This window comes from Thunnus maccoyii, chromosome 10 (assembly GCF_910596095.1).
Source record: "Thunnus maccoyii chromosome 10, fThuMac1.1, whole genome shotgun sequence".
Classification (NCBI taxonomy): Eukaryota; Metazoa; Chordata; class Actinopteri; order Scombriformes; family Scombridae; genus Thunnus; species Thunnus maccoyii.
Genome location: NC_056542.1, coordinates 27,340,356 through 27,355,868, shown reverse-complemented (window position 1 = coordinate 27,355,868; position 15,513 = coordinate 27,340,356). Strand labels below are relative to the sequence as shown.

The 15,513-nt window shown below is 39.3% G+C and overlaps 1 protein-coding gene and 1 long non-coding RNA gene across 3 annotated transcripts in view; one reads left to right on the top strand and one right to left on the bottom strand.

The window, feature by feature from the left end:
- ube3d (ubiquitin protein ligase E3D) overlaps positions 1–3,134 on the top strand; it is a 32,412-nt gene extending 29,278 nt beyond the window's left edge. For both annotated transcript variants that reach the window (XM_042424863.1, XM_042424862.1), the window contains one exon: positions 2,579–3,134. In XM_042424863.1, coding sequence (XP_042280797.1) covers positions 2,579–2,599 — 21 coding nt within the window. In that variant the 3' untranslated portion in view covers positions 2,600–3,134. The remainder of the gene's footprint in view (positions 1–2,578) is intronic.
- Positions 1,517–7,886, bottom strand: LOC121906153. The gene is made up of 3 exons (XR_006098550.1): positions 7,654–7,886; positions 7,206–7,389; positions 1,517–1,612 (listed from the first exon to the last, which is right to left on the bottom strand). It is a non-coding gene; the product is annotated as an uncharacterized LOC121906153 (long non-coding RNA).
- Between the last annotated feature and the right edge of the window lie 7,627 nt (positions 7,887–15,513).

The following is a 15,513-nucleotide window of genomic DNA, read 5'->3' as shown; positions in this document are numbered from 1 at the left end:
GATTTTGTTCTTTTAAACAAAAAAAATTGTAATGGCAAGTCAGGGTTATTTACCTGCAGTTTGATGGGAATGATGCAGCTTTTTGAATTAGATATGCTCATTAATCGTGTGCACTCATTGTGACGTTGATTTTGCCAAGAACATAGCCATGTTCATTTGTAATATTTGTTTTGACTGCAGGACACTCCTTTGAGCTTGCTACTCGCCGTAGCAGCAGGAACATGATTCTTTTGTCATGTTCTACTTTTTCTACACCTCTTTCTGTCTCTGTCTCTTCACATATGACCAAATAATCTCCCTCTCTCTAGCCAAGTTTCAAGTGTTATGATAACAGAATGCCTGGCATCAAAGAGTGAGTGTTTGCTCGAAAGACTCCCTCATCCCCTTGTCATTGTCTCAGTACCTTTTAATACTCAGACATTAACCTCTCTTCTCTTCTGTCCCTTCTTCAGCTAGAGCTGTTGTATAGAGATGAAAAATAAAACCGTGCTACCAAAGGTAATCTCTAACTACAGCTAGACGTATTGCTCTTCATGGCTTTGCAGTGATGTCACATATTTCACAGTGCTGAAGCTCAAAAGAATTCCAATGAGATCAAAGAACTGTAACACCCCTAAGCATGTTATCATCAAGTGTTCTGGGCAGACCTGCTGTCAGCGTCGCTGCCAGTTTAAAGACCCTCATGTAATTTAAAAACTGAGAATCTTTTTTCATGTGGCTTCTCATAATGTAAACAGTTGATTTAAAAAAAAAAAAAAGTTAAATGTACTCACCATGAGCAAGAGGAAAGTAATGGTTCTTTTGATACCTTTGCTGGTTTCTTTTTTTCACCTTTTCAGCCAGGCATTCCACCCTACTTTGGGAACAATGTTGTGAAGGAACTTCCAAATAATGTCCAGCACAGTCATAATGATACTGGTCCCCCTGGAAGAATAATACAACTATAAGAATACTATGGATTTTTCCTGTTTTTATCAGTTCATTATTGAGTGTAGGGCTGAAACTAACAATTATTTTCATTACCCATTAGCCTGCTGATTATTTTCTCAATTAATAGTTTGAAAAAAACTAGAAAAAAATTAACATATTTAGTTAACATATTTAAATTGCTTGTTTTGTCCAAACCCCAAAGATTCGGTTTTAGTTGTTCCACAGGAGAGAATTCTGAATTCTTTATTTATTGCTTTTCACCTTTGTTTGAATTGGGAGGGGCTCGGTTGGAAAAAGATGTCACATATTTCCATGCTCCAGTCGGAGTTTGAATCAAACTGTGATGACGGTTGTTGGGGTGTTTGCTTATGTTGCCAGTACTGCCAGTTAAATTTGTTGGATGTTTGAGCTTCACTGTGCAGAATAATGTATGTGCAGAGTTTGATACTAGAAGGCTGTTTTCACATTTATCTTCTGAAAGTGGAAAGTTTCTCTGTGCTCATTGAAAATTATTTTAAAGGGGTGGGCAGGATTTGTGACATCACAAATAGGTTGGAAGCCAATCCTGGTCCAGTATTCAACTTACACAAGTGTGATGTGGAAACTTGAAGCCTCCAGTGCACATACACTGGGAATGGACTTTACAGTGAAGTAGGGGACATCTTGTTCAGCAGTTCAGCTTCTGAAATGAACAACCAGATCAGACTCAAATTATTATTCAAAGTAGGGTATTTTATGTACATCTTAAAACAAGTCTAGAGAGGATCTTTAAGTTTGATTGTTGATTATGTATTCATGAATATTTAATGTTATCAAGAAATATTTAAAATTTGAGATCAAGTTGAGGGGATTCATTTAATCTACCAGCATCTATCTGCTCAAGTTTCATACAGTCACATACATTCACACTTTGGGGCTGCCAAGTACAGTCATGGCTATATTATCAGTGTTATCACTGTAGATTTTGTGGATATTGTGCCTTGCTCAGTGGTAACTTGTAAAGGAGAACATTACTCCCTTTCCCCACCTTCATTTCTCCCCCAGCTTCAACCTAGCAACTACTTCTCTCCTTTGTCTAGTCTGCTGTTGTTCTGGTTTCTTAGTTTCTTATCACACTTTGTCTTCTTTTTCTGGGACTCTGAGTTGTGTTAGCAGCAGCTCACCTCTATTTGCCGTTTGTTATCATTTGTATGAATTACCATTGATGCGCTTGAGTGGTGAGCAGACATTGGCACGAGGACAGAGAAGACAGGGCCTTGAGTAAGGCAAATGCCCTCATCCATCATCCCAATATAGAGCCCTCAGTGGAGCGCAACCATTGTCTGCACCAGGCAAACGCCCAGGAATAGCAGATGGAGAGAGAGAGAGAGGACCAGGCTAAGCCGATTTATTTTCTGTGCTTTGTTTATCTGAATGTGTGTTTTTGAAGTTGATTAAATCTCTACCACCTGTGGTTTTTTTGTTGTTTGAAGACCGTAATTGCAGATAATGTGGTACTGTGTTGATCAGCCGACCGTAGAGATCCTGTAAATCTGTACTTTTGGGAACAAAAAAATGTCATTGTACAGTACAAAGAGGAGTTTTCTAAAATGCTAAAGTTAAACGTGTATGTTCAAAAGTTTCCTAACTTCCTGCCTGTTGTCCTCAGGTGGCATACCTAAGACTGTGAGGTTGAAAGGCCGGAGCCAAAAGGTCAAGACTTCACTCATCACACTTGGTAGAGAATTGAAAAAGACCTGGGACAACTGAGAAAAGAACTTTTTGTGAACATGTACATGTATGTTTTTTTATATGTGAAGATGACATCATTCACAGAGTGATGTCAGATTTCTAGGTAAGTATGAGAATTTTAATGCAGAAGAAAATGCAGCAAGCATGGAATAGCTTGTTTAGCATGTCAAGTTTTGGTTTCTGGTTTAATCTGTATCTTCACCTCCAAAGACTCATGTTGAAACAGGTTGTTGCCAGGCTATTAAATGATAGCTTGTATTTAGTAAATTCAAACATAGGAGAGACTGAAATCACATAAAACATTTTGTTCATAGGTTACACCTGTTTGTAATTTTTTTTTAAAATCATTATTAATTATAATGTATAGTAATATACATAATGGTTGAAAAGCAACTTTGTCAATTCCCAGACTAAGTTTTGTATTTTTCTTACCATTCTTGACAAAACAGATTAAACTATTGTATTTTTGAAAATATCATCTCTTCCTTTCTTTTTTCCACCTGCTGGTGAGCACTGTTGATTGATATGTGGAACATAGTTCTTGAGTTTGCTCTTGATGAAAGCTTATTTTAGAGGCAATCCAGCCCCAGGGTACAGCAGAGCATCCTCCATTTGAGTATAATTACAGCTTGCGGAACACAGTGACTTTTTGTGTAGTCATGGGTTTATTTGTGAATGAGTGTCAATGATTGATGGTATTTATGTAACATTCTCGGTAGGGAGAATCATTGTAAAAATGTAGGGTTAAACTTTGAAGATGGGCCTTACAAAATTACATTGTTGTACATTCTTCATCTTCTACAACCCATAATGATGTGGGCTGGTCAAGTAGTTCCTACAGTATTTTAAACAGGAAGTCCTTCTCAGCCACACTAGCAGCGTGGCACAAGGGATGGCTGATGTTGATCGGTCAGTTGGTCAACCACTTTGGGCCAGACTGAAATATCTCAACAACTATTGGGTGGATGTACTATGAAATTTGTTACAGACATTCTTGGTCACCAGAGGATGAAGCCTACTGACCTTTGGTAATCCCCAAGAAGCAACCTTGAAAAATGAAGCCAATGCGGAAGTGCCAAAAACTGCAGTTCCTCAAATGACCACTTTAGGCTGACTGTAAAAGTGAGTCAGTCCCCGTAGACCCCCATGTTAAAATGCCCAACTCTGCAGCAGAAATAAACATGTTTACAGCCTGGTTCCAAAGACAGTTTTGGTCTCTATAGCTTATTTGTCTGTTCATGACAATACAGGGGGTGATTTTTTATATATATATATATAACTCATCTGTTTAAATTTTATTACAGCTTAAAGTTATGCATAATCAAGGGCATGGCCACTTGAGCGACAGGTGGGTGTCGTCACAGGGTAGTCGCTACCACGGCAACGTCAGGTAACATAACCATGGCATAACCCCAGATTCACAGAGTATAGGTGTAGCCGTCACTATTTCAGTGTGCCTTATGAAAGTTAATTGTAACTATTTGGTCACCTAAAAAAGTCTTGTTCAGTGTTTGTTTGTACTAAAAGACCCTCTAAGGAGTCGGATGTTCAGTTTTTCCAGTAAGTACATTTTGTTTTAATGGTTTTAACCATTTTTTTGCAAGCAAAAATTAGCATTAGCATTATCACAGTTAAGCACTGACTGTAAATGCACCATGCTAACCAAGCTAGCAGCAAGCATTAGGGTCAGCTCCACCCTCTTGTCCAAATATGGTCACCTCTGGCTCCAAAAATCCAAGATGGAGACGGTCTAAATGCAAAGTCAAGGCTTCAAAAAGGAAGTCCACAAACCAATAGGTGAAATCATGGTGGCTATGTCAATTATTTTTTACAGTCTATAGTAATTCCCTGAGAAGTATCAAATTTCATCTCTCAAAACAATCTACTATATTCAAATCAAGTGGATTGATGATCATTTACTACACAGCATCCAGTCTACACTGGTTACTGTATCTTTGACCAGCAATGCAGCATATCTGCCTGCATGTCTATTTTTACAAGCTCTTAGTACAGACCAGGGGACTATTTTTTTCTGCTCCAGACTGCATGCCTGGATCCGCTGAATGCTGATGCCGCAAGTGACAATTACTTTTAAAAATACAAAGAAGTATTGTGCCCACTGAAGCGGCAAAGCAGAGAGTGAATTGGCTAATTAAATACATCCAACGCTGAACCGTCAAGGGCTTCTCATTTCCTTTCTGCCCTTTCTCCACAAGTGCAAATGAAGTAGGCTCTAAATAACCCATTTGTTTCAAGCCCGCTGAGCAGGAGCTACTCCACATTACTGGCTGCTGCTGCTGTTTTGAACACACCAACAGACACAGTCACCCAGAAGCCTTGAGGAGTTGCAGGCACTCTTTGTCTTTCTACCCTTGATGACAGACAATGGAAGTGTCAAATTAAAAGTTTTTTTGGCCAGTACACCGCCGTCTGTTGACACTATATAGCTCATTAGCCTTTTCAGACAGTTATCTCATGAAAAAATATCAGTCTGAAGAAAGGTCTACTCCATTTTCAGCCTTAGCAATTGTCCATGGATGGAGAACATTTTTGCTTGCTTTCCTTTTACATGTGATGTTGGTGTACAGTAGTAGATTTTTCAACTGCAGCCTGTGAGGTACATAAATGTCTGTAACAAATTTATGGTAATCCATTTTATAGTTGTCATTTTACCAAAAAACAAAAATGTCAACCCCATGGTGATGCCAGTTAAACAGTCAGGGGATCACCAAAGCCAATTGGCTTTCCTCTGGAGACCACAAATCTTTGTACAAAATTTCATGGCAATCCATCCAATAGTGATTGAGATATTTCAGTCTGAAGCAAAGTGGTAAACCAACCAACATTGCCATCCCTAGGGGCCACACTGCTAGCATGGCTAAATATCTCAGGTGCAGCTGTCAAGAACAAAGTTATTTTTTAAGTTCCAAAACTGTTGTCATTTTGGAGATCTGGGGTTTTCACCTGACAGCAAATATATGTTACTGTCTTACATTCTACTTGGCATGGCAGCTGTAGAATATCAGAAACAACCTTTCTATCCTCCATTACTTAGACTGGTTCAACTCCATGCATCTTTTCGCCCATAACCCCCTACTTCCTCTATTACTTGTCTCCCATTGGAGATAAATGTCCGTTCAAACCACATGTGACATCACACATATGGAGTGATCAAGTCTACGAGAGCCTCAGTATGAATTTCAAATTGGATTTTCCAAGCCTTTGCCTTTTCTAATGTGTTTGATATTATTTTCGGATTAAGCGACACAGCGATGTGTGAGATTACAACATGGCCACTGTAGAAAGAGAGAGATCCTTTTGGGAGAGGTCAAGCCATAAAGCTTGTCTCATCTCTTAGAGGAAATGAGGCATTAGATTGAGTTCCTGTTTTAGTCACCCAATCCTAATGGGTCATCCATCCTGAGAATCTTGGGAGTCATTCTGCGAAAGAGGGATCACAGAATCTTTGCTATTTTCCTCTTTTCCTGAGTCACTCGGAAGGTGAAAAATTAAAGACGAAAACTTCAAGGTAAAGTTGGCTCTATTGTATTCTGAGTTTTCACAGGATTGCAAAGGTGTTGCAGCCTGTTACTAGATTTGAGAACACTACACTCTACCCTGCCCGTTGTACAACCCAATTTGTCCATTTTACTGTATCCATTTTGTTTTTGCTCTTTTGCTTTTGCATTTGAAAAGCCAAACAACCTCAGTAAAGGATTGAATTGAAACATCTCCTTGTATGCCCCTACGTTGTAAAACTTTATGCGCAAACCATTGTTGTTGGATTTAATCTGTCATGCAAAGAAAGTTTAGCTGGACCCTAAAAATATGCCTCCCCAACCCTAACCCTTTTTGGTTTCCAATGTCAGTTTGTTGGTTGGTCGTCTGTTCACCGCTTTGGTCCAGGCTGAAGTATCTCAACAACTATTGGATGGATTGCCATGAAATTGTGTACAGACATTCATGGTCACCAGAGGATGAGGCCTACTGACTTTTTAGTGATCCCCTGACATTTCCTCTGGCGCCAGCAAGTGGGTTGACTTTTTTTTTTTTTCTAGTGAAATATCTTAGCAACTATTGGATGGATTGTCATGAAATTTGAAAGACATGTTCCCCTCAGGATGATTTCTAACAACTTTGGTGAATTTAATTTTTCATATCAAAATTCTAATTGACCAATACCTTTGTTTATAACCAAATCAAAATATAGTCCCATCAGCCTCAGCTGTCCTGTACTTTGTGTTAAGTGCTAATTGTTGGCAAATGTTAGCATGCTAAAATGCTAGACTAAGATAGTGAACATGGTTTACATTATACTTTGCAAACATCAGCATGTTAGCACTGTCATTGTGAGCATAAGCATGCTGACTGTAGCATGTAGCTCAAAGCACTGCTATGCTAAAGTTTAGACTCACAGAATTACTGACATGGTGGTAGACTCTTAGTCTTGTTTCACTGTTATCTTAATTCCAAAGTCATACTGTCTCTAGCTTCCTCCAATAGCCCCATAACTTCAACAACCACCCCAACCCTTATACCCATACCTTAGCTTTTCTGTCCCTCTTCAACTCTCTCCATCTTGGCTTTCTAACAAGGCCACGGGGCATATCAGTGGTGCCTGCGGGGTCTCATTAGATTGTCCATTGGTCTCAACAAGCCTCTGTGGCAAGCTTGAAGCAAACCCATGCCAAGCCTTCAAGCAGGCACAGGCCGAAGAGTCAACCTGCTCTTGGGGAAGAATGACACAGATGCCTCAGCAAGTATGAGGCAAAAACAACTCAAAACAGACATCCTGAAAGCATTTTTGGAACTTATAATGCTTGTGACAGCGCAATGACAGACAGAAAGTGTGAAGAGTGGCCGGTCCAATGTGAGAATACAGTATGTGAGAATGAAACTAGTCAAATGCATCAGCAATATTTCTATTGTTTAGGTTGCAGAATAGACATCAGCTTTTGATATTCACTCATGATGTGAGATCTCATTACTAACTTTGGAAAAAAGCGTGATAGTAGTTGTGCAGACAGACACGGACTGAGTTAAAAGCTCTGGTCTGACAGGCAGGAGACATTTTGAGCTGACAGCTGACAGAGGAGATGGAAGCCCTGCTGGAAGTGGGGTGTTAGGATGCTGTTTCTGCCACTGCTGCAGCTTGATATCTCCTCCAGCCTGAGGGAAGATGAATCGGCTGCTGCTTCCAAGTCTGGAAACGGAGAAGCTTTTGCCTCGCTGTTGGGGGGCAAAATGCTTATCAGCAGTTATGCTCGGCATGTATTATAGAAAAATAAGCATTTAAGTTTCCTGTAGCTGCTAATCCGCACTCCTGGGGGAAATGCATAGTGTGTGGACTTGAATTCTTGGAAACCTTGATTCAAAATGAACAAAATGTAGGTAGAGTTTGGGCATAAAATCAAGTAAAAGTGTTCAAATAGATGAAAAAATGAAATATGACTTTTTAAATGGAGACCAATGGCTGTACAATGGCAATACACCATATCCAGCAGATCTCAGACTTTCGTTTAAAAAGTAACTAAAATTGAGATCTCCTAACTATTTAGCAAAGATCAATCATTCAGCTGTGTCCCATGAATGAAATGACAACTATATGTACTGCTGTACTGCTGCTTCAGGGAGGATCTAAATGAGGGATAGATAGAATTGGGAACAGGAAGAGACGGAGAGGGGGATGTTAACGACAGGGCAATCTGTCAGCACTCACGGCTAAGACAAATGGTCCAATCTACACAGGCTCATGTCTCCTCTGCATGCCTCATGGGTGTATTCACTGCAGCTGTGGTGTGGCTATTGCTGTTTTGGACCCTCGAATGAAGAGCGTAGTATATAAACAGGAATTGATCTTGCCTTGTGGTATTATCAGACATCAAATAAGCTATTTCTATTGTAGAGGCAGATGTTACATAGATCTTTACAAATGGACAATATCATAAATTTCTGGCTAGTCATTCAGAAAGTGTTGTCTGACCATGTTGGAAATCAGAAGTGTTGATAGCTTTTCTGAACAGGCATACTTGAAGCCGTGAAAAGCCAATCATCATAGAAAGGCAGGAGATGTAATAATAAAGATGGGGATAATGCCACATGTTTTGAGGCAGTCTCTCCTGTAAGGCATTCATAGTGTTGCTCTCCTCTGTGTACAAAAAAAGTGACAGCAAAATTATGTAAAGAATGAAAAAAGAGTGCTTACGGGAAAAGTCCAAACTCTGCTTACTTTCTCACCTCTGTAAACACTGTATGAAATGGGTGTGAATGTTGGATTGTTGGTTTCAGAAAGTTACAGAAATGGCTGGACTCAGCCCCCCTCGGAAAGGTATCGGGTGTGGGGGTTTTGGAAGCTCCTCAACCATCCAGAAAACAGTTCTGATGAAACACACTGGCAGCTTCAGAGTCTACAGCCATGGTAGTGGCTCTCTGAGGCTGTCCTGAGCTGAAGGCCAACATCAGCATGTTAGCATAGCCACAATCATAATGCTGACATGCTAATATTTAGCAGGTGTTGTGTTTTCATGTTCAGCATCCTAGTTAATTAGCACTAAACACAAAGTACATGTGAATGTCATCCATTTTGCAGGTATTTGGTCATAAACATGGACTGTAAAAAAAACAAATGGACATAGCCACCATGACACCCCCCATTGGTGTGTGGACTCCTGTTTTGAAGCCTCGAGTTTGCATTTTTGCCATCTTTGATTTTTGGAGCCTGAAATGACTATATTTGGACGAGAGGGTGGGGATGACCTTAACGCTAGCTGCTAGCTTGGTTGGCACGGTACAATTACAGTCTATGGCACACTGTGATAATGCTAATGCTAATTTTCGCTAGTGAAAAACAGACTTAAAAAAACATTTATAAAAAATGTGCTTGCCAGAAAAACTGAACATCCAACTCCTTAAAGGGTCTTTTAGTACAACCAAATGCTGAACAAAACTTTTTAGGCAACCAAAATGTTACAATTACCGTTCATGAACTGAAAACACTGAAATAGCGACGGCTACAGTTGCGCATACTCTGGGGTTACACCATGGTTACGTTACCGAACCCATGTTGTTGCCGTGCTATCAATTTGTCAATGACAACATAGCCAAGGCCGAAAGCATTCCCTGCCTTATCATCTATTTTACTCGAAATGGGACCATAATTTACAAAATGGACATCAAGTTGTATTGACAAAGACTTGAAACTAGCGATTGAGTCCACAAACTCATTAGGAAACTGTTTGCTTAGGTAATAAATCAAGTGGTGAAGCACACTGAGATTTTCTCATAGATTTCCATACGATCAGACTTCTTTTTGAAGCCTTCTTTTTGGAGCCAGTCAAGTTGCCCCCAGCTGGCCATTAGAGAGAATGCAGGTTTAAGTCACTTCTGCATTGGCTTCACTTTTCAGACATGGAGCTACCCTCTTGGTCATAAACCAAAGAATTGGACAAATTAAAATTGACCTGATGATGGCTCTAAATGAAAAGTTTGGAACACCAAAGTTATTATAATTCATTCTGTGAGGGTCCATGAATGTACAAAATTTAATGGCAGTCCATCAAATAATTGTCAAGATATTTCAGTCTGTAACAAAGTGGTGGGCTGACAACTGACATTGCCATCCATAGAGCCAGGACGCTAGCGTGGCTAAAAAGACTGTGACAAATATAGACAGTTATTCCCCCCAAATTTAAAATAAAACATGGATAAAATTGGAGTGTCCATCTTTCCAGCATTTCTAGAATACAAGAACAACTGTAGCCAGGAAAAGATGAGAGAATAGGGCACAAAATTGCTCAGCGCATTTCTCTCCTGTCCTGCCCCTCTTTCTCCAGGAGTTTCAACTGATTGTAGCCCTAGGATAAGGAGGCCTTCTGTTTGTGTACCTGACCCCTAGGACCCTACAGAAACACATCTCTCACATGATAAACCCAAGAAAAGTGGAAACCAAGAACCAAAGCGAATAAAGAAAAGTGCAAACCAAGAACCAAAGCAAATAATAGGCAGAGACATATTCCCACTGGCCAACCAGGATGGTTTCCACGGTTTCTGTGTGTGCATGCATGCCAGTTTGTGTGCTACCCCTTGGCTCTTGCCAAAAAGAGAGCCTTTTGTCTATTCCAATATATTTCCATGAATCTATCTTTGGGTGAGATTCATTGTGATAAGAACGAGTCCAGTTGTTTGAACAGTTCCAGGACTGTGCACATTATGAGTCTCTGAGGTATTAATGTTTTGAGGTATGAGAATCCCATTTCCTAGAGCCACTCCCAAATTATAGTTCCCTCTGCACACAGGTGTCATAGGCAGTTCATTCTATTAGACAGAAGCCTTTATTCAGTTGAGGGTTTACCGCTGAGACAGAACAAAGACCCTTGCTATCCCACAGACGTGACAGGTGGAGGGGAGGATGTTTTGACATGTTGAGAGTATCATCTCATCTACTTTCTTGTCAAAGTGCCCCTTCCCTTTTCTACTGCAATATCTTCCTGCAACTAGAGAGAAAAAATGACAATTTTTTTCTTGTCTACCTTCAATTTCACTCACTTTAATTGTACTCAGGTGGTGGGAGAAGTCTCAATGATATTTCAAAACCTCAGGAAATCAAACCCAAACTAACTGTGAATGGCTAGAAACCATCAGGGGTAAATGAGAAGACATTTTTTGTGATATGGATGAACTGACCCTTTTCTTAACCTATGTTACCTATCTACAACAACCTTACTTTCCATTGAGCTATTTCTACAGTACGGTGCTCTTTGTTTCTAATCTCACCCTCTTCAAGTAATCAAAAAACTATTTCTGTCACATATTTTCATGGGCCATGTCTTTGCATTCTTTTATTGCTATTTCATTTAAAGTCTGGAATAAAGGCTGTAATACTCAGGTGTTAAAATATGAGCGTTGGACCCGCTTGTCCTTACTGCCTCTCATTTATAACAGAGCCCTTCTTCATGATGCCTCCGGCTGCGGATCTGGCAACGCATTGTGTCGACATTAATAGCTTCTGTAACAAAGTTAAGAAATGATTCACTTCAATTTGCTGAAGGCTACATGTGTTGTACTGTGCTGTGCCTTGCTATACTGTATGTGGTGAATGAATCATGGTCTCGATATGCAGCATTTAATGTAATTTTTGCAAAAGAAAGAGGAAGGGAGAAGAGAGGCTTTTTTTCCCCTCTACTTTAATTGCAGTGCATGTTATTATCTCCAGGAGTAAGCGATGATGTGATGTCTTTGTAATTACCATACTTTACTTTTGACTGTCACTTTTAGAAGTACCATACAGTGGCACCATGCACAAAAAGTGGGGGAAAGTTTCCTCACCAGAAAAAGAAAATATCTAAATAATTCTTGAAATTCTATACTAAATGCTCCACTCTATTTACCAGATAGTCATTAACTTTGTCTGTTTGTCATTTGGTGCAGGGCAAGTAGCATACAGTAGGTTTACGGTAGGGGAACTGCAGTGTCAGGTGATAATTTTCTGAAGGTTTGTCACGACGAGCAACACCTTTCACATTACACATAGTCATTTGATCCATTGTTAATATAAAATATTGATTTGTGTAGCTTTAATCTTGACCAGAACCTTGTTCAGCCAATCATATTAGTTGCTAAACAATAGCTAAAGTTGCTCTTCATGCTTTAACAAAACAGTTAATTGATCTTTAAACTTAAAAATGGTGTGCACAGTTCATAATATTCTCATACAGTATTTTCCCAGTGGAGTAGAGTAAGTTTTACTTAATTTGTGTCTTCAACACATAATCAGCTGTGAGCTGAATTCCACAAATCATTTCATGAGAGCTGGCTGAAATCAAGCGTAATTTGTAGCTTTTGTCTGTGAGCCATAGAGCTCTCTGTTGTTTTCATACCACTAAATGATGCCTCTCAGGGCTGTCAGCGTCTCAAGCAGAGGATGTTATTACAGCAGCCTTTTTCCTCTGATCTTCCTCTGTCACTGCTTGTTATCCAATAGCTCTTTTATCACTTGAACAGCTCCATCATCACAGTACAGAGTCGCTGCAGAAGAGAACAGCAGGCCATGAAGACTGAGCTTGTGTCACTTATGTTATTGTGTGTCATGAGGTTGTAACGCTTATAGGGCGCAGTATGTATACCTCATCACCACTCGTGGTGAGTAAGACACAGCTCCTACTAAAGGAAGGTGACTAACTGGCCAGTAGGGATGATGATGTGATTACAGTGTGTGAGCATGCACAGCCGATCTGTTGTCATTAACATTTTACACTCCTCTTTGTAACATCAGTGTACCACAACATTATTGCCTGTGGCCCTGGCCTGCCTGCAACCCTGCCAGCCTCGTTCAGGATCACTGCTGATGAGAGGAGGATGTTTGAAAACTCTGTTAATGGGCACAACGAGGAGGAAGCGTTTCATTTTTCCACAGCAGCTGTCTGCTTGACTTTGTACACCCGCACACACAAACACACACACTTTACACACCTTTCTAGTCGCTCCCTCACTAATTAATGTTTGAGTTTTACTTGATGTCAGTGAAGGTAAATTAGCTCCCAAAGCCGCAGTACTTGATTTTCAAAAAGTTTATTTATGAAGCATATTTCAAAGCAACCGAATAGTTCCACAAGTATTGAAATTCCATCATTAGTTTATTATATGTATATATACAAAATACACACAACACATTTTATATATTCAGTCACGTCATATATACAGACATCAAGAGGGGATAGCTCAGCATTTTTAATTACATTGTCATAAGATTGTGATGGATCTTGTTATCTTGAGATATAAAATATGTTTTCTCACTATCCAAATTTTATAAGATAGAGTAAGACCATAAAATAATATTACAAGAAAAAAATGTTCAGCAAAAATCACAACACACATAGATAGATAATTTTGGTTAGGTTGTTTTGATGTACTCTATGTATAGCCACTCATTATTGCTTATGTGACTTTAGTGTTCACTTAACTATCTTATGTTAAAATAAATTAATAAATAAATGTGTCAATCAACTAACTCAAGGCCCACTTACTAGCTATTTTGGATACTGGAGCAAACTTGATGTCCTGATAAAGACCATAATATGTAACTGAAAGGTCTGTAAACCTTATTGATTATTTTATCAACCTTCACCAAGAATGAACTTTCAAGCTCAAAAATTGAAGGACTTTGCAAAAGTCATAGCTTTAATCTTATTGCCTTCATTTCACACATCAAATCATATTTTACTGAATATACACCAAATGCAGAAATTTTACTAACATTCAGTTACGTAAATAAATTTTGATCTGAAAAGAATCAGTTTTGTTTGACACATAATGAAAAATGCTATGGTTGATTGAAAAGACAAAGTTTGATGTGTCAAACCTGTGAGAAAACTACACTGAATTTTAAAATAACAAGAGTTAAGCATGTTAGTAACCAACATTTGGTTCCATGCATGCAAACCCAAAGGCCAAAGAATGAAATAGCTTTTGAGACAGCCAAAGGATCTCTATCAGATGACACTGCAAATCTAATGAACACAGTGTAGGAGCAAACTGAAAGACTCCTGGAACACAGCAGAAATCCAAAGAGGGTTGAATCGAGGGCATCTGGACTTGGTTGTAGAGACTTGAAGCCTCTCAACCAAGAGCATACTTCAGTTCTACTTGACTGGCATGGAGTCCCAGGTATTTAACCTCTGTGGGGTCTTTAGCAAGGTCTTTGAGACTACTTGGTTCATTTGCACAGAACCAGAGAGTGAAACAGGTCCATTTCAGCATTGAAACTTTGAATAAAGAGGCTGATGGTTTACTCCAGAAATTAAAATCACATTTGCCCAGTGCAGTCTCAGAGAAGGTCACTGACTTCACTGAGACTAATGAACCAATCGGTATCAATGACCTTGATAGTGACCCCACAGAGATTCTGCCAGGCGGTTAGAACTGAAGAAGCCCCTTGGATGAGAGGAGAAACATCTTCAAGAATCTACAACCAAGTCCAGTTGCCCTTGATTCAATCCTTCTTGGATAACCATGACCTGGATGACTGAGAATCTTCACAGACAACATAGTAGAAATGAACCAGAACACAGGACATTCCTTCATCTACATATTTTCCAACAAATCAAAGAGATATTAGTGAAGTATCTCTGTGTAACAATGCCCCATAGACATAATTTCATAACTGATTTGAAATAAATTAATTGATTAAGTCTACAGCCATGTTAGTGGCTGTGCTTTGGCACAGCAACATTTTAGCTAAATGCTAACATTGGCATACTAACATTCTCACAATGACAATGCAAACATTCTGATGTTAAGCAGGTATGTTTACTATTAGTTAAGCATGTCCGCAGGTTAAAATTTAATTAGCAAAAAGCACAAAGTACAGCTATGGCTTCAAAGAAAGGCTGATGATATGTATGTATTTGTACCAAATTTCATGGCAGTCCATCCAAAAGTTGTAGAGATATTTCACTAATAGCCAAAAATGTCAACCTCATGGTAGCTAGAAGAAAGGTCAGGAGATCACTAAAGTCATTAGGATTTGTCCTCTGGGAACCATGAATGTACGTATGTCATCTATCCATCCAGTAGTTGAGATATTTCAGTCTGGACCAAAGTGGTGGACATGCTGCTAGCATGGAAAAAAAACAGATGTTTGAGAGAAGGGTGAAAGTATTAGTGGTTACCTTAGTAGTTACTCACTTGACATCTATTTTGGCTATCCACTTATGGATCCCTAAACCACAAGACCAGTTGTCAGATCAGGTTTCCTGTCCATGTTTATCCCCACATTGCTGAAAGGATTTGCTAGAGAGCAGGATAGATTAATCCCTCTTGAGTGAATTGTAAGAATTTGGTTTTTCAACTACTGCC